Raw genomic sequence first — 11,213 nt, 5'->3', positions numbered from 1 at the left:
ATTGTGAGGAAAGAGTGTAAAGCACGAAGGGTGATGTCGTGCCGCACGATGTACCATTCCATGCCTATTATATTGATTTCATGGTGAGGATGAGAGTAAAAGTACGAAGGGTGATGCCGTGCAATTTATATTGATTCTTATGGTGAGAACGAGAGTAAAAGCACGAAGGGTGATGCCGTGCACTTGTCCTTGATTTTCCTGATTCTTGCTGGTAATTGAGTTATGTTGTCCTTTACGTTTATTTACTGATTTTCTGTCGTTACCTGATTTTATTTCGATGTTATAGATTCCTTTACCCTATTTTCCTTGTGATTGTTGCTTGGGTGAGGAAGAGTGTAAAGCACGAAGGGTGATGCCGTGTAATGTTATGGTGAGAGAGTGTTAAAGCACGAAGGGTGATGCCGTGTATTGTTTTGGTGAGAGCGTGATAAAGCACGAAGGGTGATGCCGTGCACTTATCTTTGAATTCCTAATTTTTATTGATAATTGAGTTACAGTTTCTCTACATTAATTGTTGGTTTCCTGTTGATACTTGTTGTACCCCGCAGCATGATTTCCTCTTCCTATTTTCAGTTGAACTGTGGTGATCCTCATATTTATTTGTTGTTCTTCTGTTACTATTCGATGTTTCCCCGCAGCATGTTTCCTCCTCCCATACTTGACTGTATATTACTGTTATTCTTTTCTGCTGTATATAGTTAAAATTGCACAGGTTTACTTGGTAGTCCAGTCCTAGCCTCGTCACTACTTCGCCGAGGTTAGGCTAGGCATTTACCAGTACATGGGGTCGGTTGTGCTGATACTACACTCTGCACTCTTTTATGCAGACCCCAGTGTTGTAGACTTCGGACCGCAGTGGGATTGGTGATTCTTGTTTCATCAGGCGACCCGAGGTAGTCCCGCAAGCGTCCGCAGGCCTTGGCGTCTCCCTCTATGTACCATTCCTGTTTTTTTCATGCATTTCCAGAGACAGTGTTGTATTTATTTCTTTCAGACCTTTATTTGTAGTATTTTTAGAACGTCTGTGAAACTGTGACACCAATTCTGGGTAGTCGAGACTCAAACAGCTGTATTAGATATTCATGTTCAGATAGCTTATTGTTTTTCTTCCGCTTATGTTAAATTCCGCTATTTAAATGTTATCTCTTCTTAATTGTTAAGGAATATAAAATGGGTAAAAAGGTAAATTGTCAAATAATTGGCATTCCTAGCTCACATTAGTAGGCGCCATCACGACTTCCGAGGGTGGGAAATCCGGGTCGTGACATTGCTGAGGTATAAATCAAATTAATACTGATGTTGAAAGTAGTAACCTTAGTATTTTTACTAACAGAATTTTCATTGAAGGTCTTGTCATCAATGAAGCATTCCAAGTAGCAGCGATGATTGAGAAGTTGCCTCCTTTGTGGAAAGACTTCAAAAACTACTTGAAACACAAACGCAAGGAGATGTCGCTTGAAGATTTCATTGTTCGGTTGAGAATCGAAGAGGACAACAAAGCTGCTGAAAAAAGAGGCTGTGGAAACTCAACAATAATGGGAGCAAACATTGTTGAGGATACTTCTCAAAATAAGAGAAAGAGGAAGCGGGCTTCTGGACCAAAAAGCAACCCAAGCAAGAAGAGGTTCAACGAAAATTGCTACAACTGTGGCAAAGCTGGGCACAAATCTACGGAGTGCCGTGCTCCAAAGAAAGACAAAGAGAAGGGTCAAGCAAACATAGTTGAAAAGCATGAAGATGTTGATGACTTGTGTGCCATGCTTTCTGAATACAAGTTGGTGGGAAATCCTAAGCAGTGGTGGATTGATTCTGGAGCCACTCGCCGTGTTTGTGCTGTTAGGGAAGCTTTTGCAACATATGCTCCTGCTAGACCCGAAGAGACTCTTTCTATGGGAAATGCTGCAACCGCCAAATTGAAGGATGTGGGAAGATCTTTCTGAAGATGACTTCTGGAAAGGTGGTGACTTTGAACAACGTCCTTCATGTTCCCGAGATTAGGAAGAATTTAGTCTCTTCTGGACTTCTTGTTAAGAAAGGTTTTAAATGTGTTTTTGTTTCTGATAAGGTTGTAATAAGTAAGAACGAAATGTTTGTAGGAAAAGGTAAATGTTTGTAGGAAAAGGTTACCTCACGAGGGCCTTTTCAAGCTGAATATAATGGTTGTTGAGAATATAATAAAATTTCAGCTTCGTCTTACTTACTTGAGTCAAATGAATTATGGCATATACGTTTGGGTCATGTCAATTATAAAACCTTGCGGAAAATGATTAAATTGGAAGTATTGCCAAAATTTGAATGCGACAAATCAAAATGTCAAATATGTGTGGAATCTAAGTATGTTAAACATCCTTATAAGTCAGTTGAAAGGAATTCAAATCCTTTAGACTTAATTCACACAGATATTTGCGACATGAAGTCAATACCATCTCGCGGTGGAAAGAAGTATTTCATAACTTTTATCGACGATAGTACTCGATATTTCCATGTTTGCTTACTTAATAGTAAAGATGAAGGAATAGACGCATTCAAGCAATACAAAAATGAAGTTGAAACACAACTTAACAAGAAAATCAAAATGATAAGAAGTGATAGGGGTGGTGAGTATGAATCTCCTTTTGAACAAATATGTTTAGAATATGGAATTATTCATCAAACAACGGCCCCTTACACGCCCCAATCCAATGGGATTGCAGAAAGAAAGAATCGTTCATTAAAAGAGATGATGAACGCATTATTGATAAGTTCTGGTTTGCCACAGAACTTGTAGGGGGAAGCCGTTCTTACAGCTAACCGGATACTGAATCGAGTACCACATAGCAAAACACAATCCATTCTATATGAAAAAGCCCAACTTGAATTATTTTAAAGTGTGGGAGTGTTGGGCAAAAGTGCAAGTTCCTAAACCCAAGAGGGTAAAAATAGGACCGAAAACCGTTGATTGTGTTATCATAGGATATGCGACCAATAGTAAAGCATATCGATTTCCGATTCATAAATCAAAAAATCCCGACATTTATAATAATACGGTTGTAGAATCAGATAATGCTGAGTTTTTGAAAATATATATCCGTATAAAAAGGAATGTGAGTCGATTGGAGAAGGATCTAAACGACCTCGGGAAGAAACAAAAGAAAGTACATTTAATCAGGAGGATCCAAGACGTAGTAAACATCAAAGAATGTCTACTTCATTTGGACCAGATTTTGTGACTTTCTTGTTGGAAAATGAGCCTCGAACATTTAAAGAAGCTATGTCTTCTTCGGAATTATTGTTTTGGAAAGAGGCAGTCAATAGTGAAATAGAATCCATATTGAACAACCATACATGGGAATTGGTTGATCTTCCTCCTGGAAATAAAACGTTGGGTTCTAAATGGATCTTTAAGAGGAAAATGAAAGATGATGGCACTATTGATAAATTTAAGGCAAGACTTGTAGTCAAAGGGTATAGACAACGAGAAAGTCTTGACTACTTTGACACATACTCTCCAGTTACAAGAATTACGTCCATACGGATGTTAGTAGCATTAGCTGCGGTGTATGGTCTTGAAATTCATCAAATGGACGTTAAGACGGCCTTCTTGAATGGAGATTTGGAGGAAGAAATCTACATGGAACAACCTGAAGGGTTTGTGGTTCCAGGTAAAGAAAAGAAGGTCTGTAGACTTGTTAAGTCCCTTTACGGACTAAAACAAGCACCCAAACAAAGGCATGCGAAATTTGACCAAAGAATGTTGTCAAATGGTTTTAAGATAAATGAATGTGATAAATGTGTATACATTAAAAATGTTCCAAATCACAGTCATTGTTTGCTTATAAGTGGATGATATGTTGAGAATGAGTAATGACATTGCTAACATAAATGCTACTAAGCGTATGCTAACTAGCAAGTTTGATATGAAGGACTTGGGAGTTGCTGATTTAATTCTGGGGATTAAGATCCATAAGACTCCTCAAGGTCTGGCATTGTCACAATCTCATTATATTAAGACAGTACTTGAAAAATTCAAGCACTTAGGCTTTAAAGTTGCAGAGACTCCAATTGACGTGAATCTTGCATTAGCAAAGAACAAAGGCCAAAGCATATCACAATTGGATTATGCTCGTGTGTTGGGATGCTTAATGTACATCATTAATTGTACACGACCAGATATAGCTTGTGCTATAAGTAAATTGAGTCAATACACGAGCAATCCAGGTCAATATCATTGGATGGCAATGAAACGAGTTTTGGGATATTTAGAACATGCCCAGGGCTTTGCTTTACACTACAGTAAATATCCTGCAGTGATTGAGGGATACTGTGATGCAAATTGGATCACCGGTTCAACTGATTCTAAGTCCACAAGTGGATATGTATTCACTATTGGTGGAGGAGAGGTATCTTGGAAGTCATCCAAACAAACTTATATTACCCGCTCTACAATGAAGGCTGAATTCATAGCCTTAGATAAAGCCGGTGAAGAAGCTGAATGGCTCCGGAATTTCTTGGAATACATTCCATTTTGGCTCAGACCGTTGGCACCAATGTGCATACATTGCGATAGTCAAGCGGCAATTGGAAGGGCTGGGAGCGTTATGTATAACGGTAAATCTCGTCATATACGACGAAGACATAAAACCGTTAGGCAATTACTCTCTAGAGGAGTTATCACGATTGACTATGTAAATTCAAGTGATAATGTGTCGGATCCACTTACAAAAGGCCTAACTAGAGAGGTAGTTGAGAAATTATCAAGGGGAATGAGACTATGGCCGAGAACAAGTCATAGTGGTGGTAACTCTACCTAGAAGACTGGAGACCCCAAGATCTAGGTTCAAGGAGATCAAACAAAGTCATTAATGACGGTTCAACATTGTCAACTAAACTTTTGGTCCATTCTCGTGATGAGACAATGTTCAGTACCAAGGATAAAACGTTAAGGCTTTTTAATGATTTCTAAATTTGATATGGGGTATATCAAATAGTGTATCTACGGGATGACACGTTTAGGAATCACCTATGTAAGTGTGAAGTGTTAGCCGCTTCAAGGAGAATTTTGCAAGGCCAGTTCTCTATGCACTTATGGAACCAGGCGGTGTTCATGGCTGAAACGAATGAAACAATGAGAACCAAAGATGGTTAAGGGTTGGTTGTGTGACTTATGGTTGTCTAGGTATACACCAAAGTTCGACGGTTCAAAGATATCAAATCTACCGATTGACCGAGTATATCCGACATAAGTTCAAAGGGAAACCTACTTATCCAGATGCAATTAATCCTTGCTTGCGAATCACACAGTTTTTCCATGCCTATTTCCATGATATAGCCATTTTCCATTCATGTGGGGGATTGTTGGGGTTTTAAGCATTAATGAGGCTTAAAAGAGGGTGAATGGAAAATGGAGGGAAATAAAAATTTTAAGTCCCCCCCCCCCCCCCCCCCGCGACAAAGTGACATTGTCCCATATTGGAAGANAAATGGAGGGAAATGAAATTTTTGAGTGAAATTTTAAGTTCCCCCTCCCTTGGCAAATGGGCATTGTCCCATATTGGAAGAGGAAGAGGATTTTAATGGGTATATAAGCAATTGCTCTTCTTCTAGCTCTTAAAGAGTTGAGAACAAGGCAAGCCTCGCGTCGTCGTCGTCGCTCGCTCGACTCAGCTTCGGCTTCGGCTTCGGCTTCGGTTTCGGCTTCGGCTTCGGATTCGGTCAAATGATCGATTCATTGATTAATTTTTTGGACCAAATTGGTTTGTTAATAGTAAATATTAACAGAAATGTTATTAAATATCTGTTTTAATAACAAAATATTAATATTAAATCCAAGAATATTAATATTAAAATCTAATTTCCGTTTTCTGTTTTGGTAACAGAAAATTAACTACCCTCTTCAATTTTTTCTCTTTATTTTCCCTCTTTATTGTTGAGTAAATAGCCATTTATGTTATGGAATTTATGTTGTGGCCATTTTGCATAAATGACCATTCTGAAGAGTTGCACCTCTTCAGATTTCAGCCCAACATTGGCTATAAATACAAGTCCATTCTCTCGGATTTCCTTACGAATTTCTGAGTTTCTCCTCCTTTCTTCTGCATACTTTTAACTTCAAAGAAAGCAACAGTAAGTGTGATTTGCTACCGAACTTTGTGTCCGCTGAAACATTGGGGTTTGAAGTACCACTACACCAGTGTGTAATTCGTACTATCCTGGGAGGAAATAATCCATAACCTTGGGTACTAGGAGGGGATTAAATACCTTAAGGGAACACTGTGAATTCAGTGGGCTCGGATTAACTCTTGTTTCTTTACATTTTATGTTTATATGTTATTCTGTTTTTTCCAGCATTAGTTTACAAACAGATTATTAACACCATATACAATTATAACTTATAATAAAATTAACTTACAGTTTTACATAAAAATAATATATGCACGAAAATTAATATCAAAATTATACGCCAAAATTAAGATGTAAAATTAATATTATAAAGATATTACATAAACATAATTAGATATATATAATATGATAAATTAAAAGAGTTAAATAATATTAAAAAAATAGATAATAGTGATGGAGTGAATGGATAGTGTTACTCCAATGACATTGTTCACCCTCAAATTGAAGGCAAAATTTGCAGCTGGTTGGAGTAAAATTCCTCCATTTTTGACTCCAAAATGGAGTTTGGATGTAAATATGGAGGTGGGTTGGAGATGGCCTTGGAGCACTCGCTTTTCAAGCAGAGGTCTTGAGTTCGACTTTCAACAAGAATATTTTATTTTGTGTATTTTGCCTTGATTGTATTTGTTGCGCAAGTGAATATAGCCGATACAGGTTGTATCATTTGTATACACTCTTATATTTCGCATAGGTTGTATTCGTTGCGCGAACGAATATGGTTGATACATGTAATATTCGTTACGCGAATGAAAACTGTTGACACGGGTTGTATTCATTGCGCATCTGAATACAAGTGATGCAAGCTGGTAACAATTGAACAGTAACCACAAATAGTAAATACATAAATTATAGTTATATATGATAATTACGCTCCAAACTATAGTGCTTTATGAAAATTTATCACAAAACAAAGGAAAAGGAAAGTTGGTCGGGCTAGCCTATGCACACTAGCGTTCATATGTAAAAATATCACGGGCTAGCCAGTTTTCGGACTGGTCATTGAAAAATAGCCAGTGTTTGCAAAGTCATTAAAAAATAGCCATTATTTTGTTGCAACACGAAAAATTCCAGCATAATATACTGGAGATCGCTGCACTACTATATGAACTTCCACCATATTATGCTAGAACTCCAACACGCGAAAAGTTCCAGCATAATATACTGGAGATTGGAGCACCTGAGTATGAACTTCCAGCATATTATGCTGGACCAATATATTATACTGGAAGTCCAGCATATTATAAATATACTGGAGTTCCAACATAAGTATACTGGAGTATTTTCTGGATTTTGATCAGTGTTTTCGTTCGGATTTATCTTTACATGAAAAGTGACTAAATTTCAATTACAATTAAAATTGTGGCTATTTTTGAATGACCACTTGTAAACCTAGCTATTTTTGTATTTCTCCCTCAAATTATTCAACATAAGAAGATCTAACAATATTCTAACCATGTTGTATCACTTTGGAAATAATATTCAGGCATTATTCTTTTGTTCTTTCAATTTTCCATAACGTGAAAGATAGGGGAAAAAGAGAAGAAAAGAAACAATAAAAATTAAACACATACCAATTACATAGTAGTAAACTGTAATCGCTATTACTAAACTATAAAAGGTCGTTTGGTACGAGGAATAAACAAAATAATTCAGGAATAAAAATTTATTACCGTTTTATCTCTTCTTTGATTATTAATCATGAGATAAATTATCACAAGATTAAAAATATTGGCGGAATAACTTAAACCTATCAGATGATGGAATAGTAATCCCATGATAAAACAATAAAATTGACAATCCCCGAATTATTATAACATATCAAACAATCAACAAAAAATAATATTAAGATAAATAATCGTAATATAACTAATCTGAGTATAATTTGTCTTCAAACCAGACTTATACAATGATTCGTGTGAATTATTTTAGGATCATTGAATCTCCCAAAAATCTCTAAACCGTTGCCAAGTTCGTTACTACCATTTTTTGGTCAATTTTCAAAATATTTCAAAGAATAAAACTTCTTTTATGGAAGTTTCTTCACATCGTGGGCTGCAGACAGCTTGTCTATAAAGGCGGCGGGTATTTTTATTCTGAGCCGTCTTTGGCCGGCTTTTGTTTTAAAATTTTTATAATTTTTATTTATTTTCCCTTATTGATTTATTCAGCCAAACCAGCTCAGTGGTCAAACTTCATCTTATCCTATCATTACTAATATAAGAATAGGTTTTATTTTATTTTATATTTGGATATAGTCACAGAATGAAGTGTAATTTTCTTTTACTTTACTTTTACAATAAGTAATTCAGTAGTTCACTTTAACATGAAAGGTTTTTCTTCTAGATTCCTTTCCTTTGCTAGAGGGATCATGAACTTGATTTTTTTTTTTTTCTGGTTTTATGCTCGATGTCTGGTATTCGTATTCGGGGGCGAAGGCAGAGTGCGGAATACGAGTTCGACCGTACCCAGTAACTTTGTTCAAACCATGTATTTTTCTTAAGAAATCTATTGAATATGCACAACTTATTAATTTAGAACGTAGTAACTTAAAATGACTACAATTCCGAACCCATAAGGTTCGAATCCTGGCTCGGCCTCTGTTCGCATTGGGGCTTAACTAAATTCGGATTTGCATCAGAAATTCTTATATTGGGGGAACGGGGGGTTGGGGAGGGTAAAACACTTCCTAACAAAGGTGATTTCAAGCTCAGAATTCATACCCGAAACCTCTTATTAAGTATAAAGGAGTAATTATCACTATACCACAACCATTTGGTGACATGAACCTAACTTATGACCTTGTGTACTTACATTTCATCTAACATCAACAAGTTTCACCATACATTATAACTTGAAAGTGCAAATTGGGTGGGTTTCTTATTTCAATAATGGAACAAATTAGTGGAACTTTTGCCTTTTTAAAAAAAAAAAAAAAAAAATTGGTAACATTTTACTTACAATAGGAAAAAGTTTTCTTTTCTGATTTTTAATCCTATCCAAAATACATTTATGCCTTACCTAAACATGAGATAAAATATATGGCTTAATGTCACATCATCTCAAAAGTTGTAACTATGATATTTCTTTTCACCAATTTTCTTACCAAGATAATTCAATACCTTTAATTAAGGGCAAGAGGCTCATGTTAATTTTAGAATTGAGGCATCCAAAATATTAAATAAATATCAAAGAATGTTAATCTAATAACTACATAAATTAAACTCTAACAATGAAAAAAAGTTAATTTTACCTCTATATAACAAATAAAGAAATATATATAGAACCAATCTCATGCACCATTTATACCATGTTAATTTTAGAATTGAGGCATCCAAAATAATAAATAAATATCAAAGAATGTTTATCTAAATGAACAAAAGAATTTTACCACTATATATAACAAATAAATGAAATATATATAAAAACCAATCTCATACACCATTTTCTCCCCTCTAATTACACATAAATCATAAATCACACACATCTTAATTTTTTCTTTTTTCTTCCAATAATAATTATCATAATCCAGCATTTCTCTGTGTATTATTATATATTATTATTATTATTATTATTATTATTATTAACAACAGAAAAGGGAGCAGGAGCTGCAAACCGAGTTGAGAAATTACGAAAAAGCCCATCATCATTTTCTTCAACTCCCTCGTCAAAATTCATTGCATAACTATCAGAATCATACTGAAACTGCTGTCCCTTAGATTTCTTGGAATTGCAATATTTCCCCATTTTCCTAACAAAATTTTTCCATTTAGGTCCAGCTACAAGTTCTGAATATTCCTTTAATTCCTTCATCTTTGTCACCATCCATGAGTCTCTGTCTTCCCCTTGTTGTTGTAACAGTGAATTTGCTTCACCTTCTTTTGTTTGAAAACAGGGGAATTTGAAACAACCACAAAAAAGTGAAGGTTCTTCTTGGTAAAAATAGTTTTCTGTTCCTTCTTGAGTATTTTCTCTAATTGGTGAATAATTGTTGTTCATCATCTTTACTTTTCTTGAAATTTCAGCAAAAAGTTGAGCTTGGTGTCTGTGTTTTGGGTTTTCGTTGCTTTGGTTGGGGGGGGGGGGGGGGGGGGTATATTTGGTGGGTATATACGTGTATATATGTTTAATTTTCTTGAAAATTCAGCAAAAATTCGATCTTGGTGTGTGTTTTGGGGGTTTTGGGGTGGTGGGGTTTTAGGGTTGAGGGGTGGGTAGGGGGAGAGGAAGAAAGATTAATGGGGGAAGAAGGAGAAAGATGGTGGGTATATATATTGTATATTGGTGTATATATGTAATATATATATATGGGTCCGTGTGTGTTTTGTGTGGGGGTGACGGGCAGAGAAAGGACAGAGAAATGGGGTAATTGATGATTTTTCTTTTGACTAGTAAAGGTTGATTATTTTCAGCAGTTATATGATTTCTCTGGTCAATTATGGAGTTTCTTAGTTGTCATTTTCATGAGGATACTTAAGGGTTGTACTTAATATTTTCTTTTATGATAACGGTATATATTTGTTACATTTTCTAGAGATTAAGGGAAAGTTTTTTTTTTCTCGTAGAGCATAGGTGGTCTCAAACAATATATAAAGAAAGTTGCCGTAGCAGCAGCGGCGGAACTAAAATTTTTATTAAAGAAAGCTAAAATAAAAATAAATTTTTTAAAAATATTTTAATATATACTACTGTAATTTTCCAATAAAAAAATTTGTATTTGCATTCTAAACGAAGGTGAAGTTTCTCTTATGACCTTTTTATAGTTACTTATTCTTTACAGTCAATTCATAATAATTGGATGAGAATTGAAAGGAAAGTACCTTGAAAACTTTTTAGGCTCGAAAATGCAAACGAAATTAATTTTGGTCTTTTGGCACATCTCTCTAAAAATAAAAAAAAAATAAAAAAAAAGGCAGCACGGTGCACTAAGCTTCGGTTATGCACGGGGTCCGGGAAAGGGCCGGACCACAGGGGTCTATCGTATGCAGTCTTACCCTGCATTTTTGCAAGAGGCTCTTCCATCTTAATTGTATAGTATATAATGAGAAAATGACATT

General features: G+C 35.5%; 1 protein-coding gene across 1 annotated transcript; it reads right to left on the bottom strand.

Moving 5' to 3' along the window:
• On the bottom strand, positions 9,490 to 10,408 carry LOC109234347. Its single transcript, XM_019400306.1, has one exon. It carries the CDS (start codon positions 10,156 to 10,158, stop codon positions 9,706 to 9,708), a length of 453 nt encoding a protein of 150 aa, XP_019255851.1. The 5' UTR covers positions 10,159 to 10,408; the 3' UTR covers positions 9,490 to 9,705.

This window comes from Nicotiana attenuata, chromosome 11 (assembly GCF_001879085.1).
Source record: "Nicotiana attenuata strain UT chromosome 11, NIATTr2, whole genome shotgun sequence".
Lineage (NCBI taxonomy): Eukaryota > Viridiplantae > Streptophyta > Magnoliopsida > Solanales > Solanaceae > Nicotiana > Nicotiana attenuata.
Note: the sequence above shows the minus strand (reverse complement) of the source record. Positions and strands in the feature narration are given on the sequence as shown.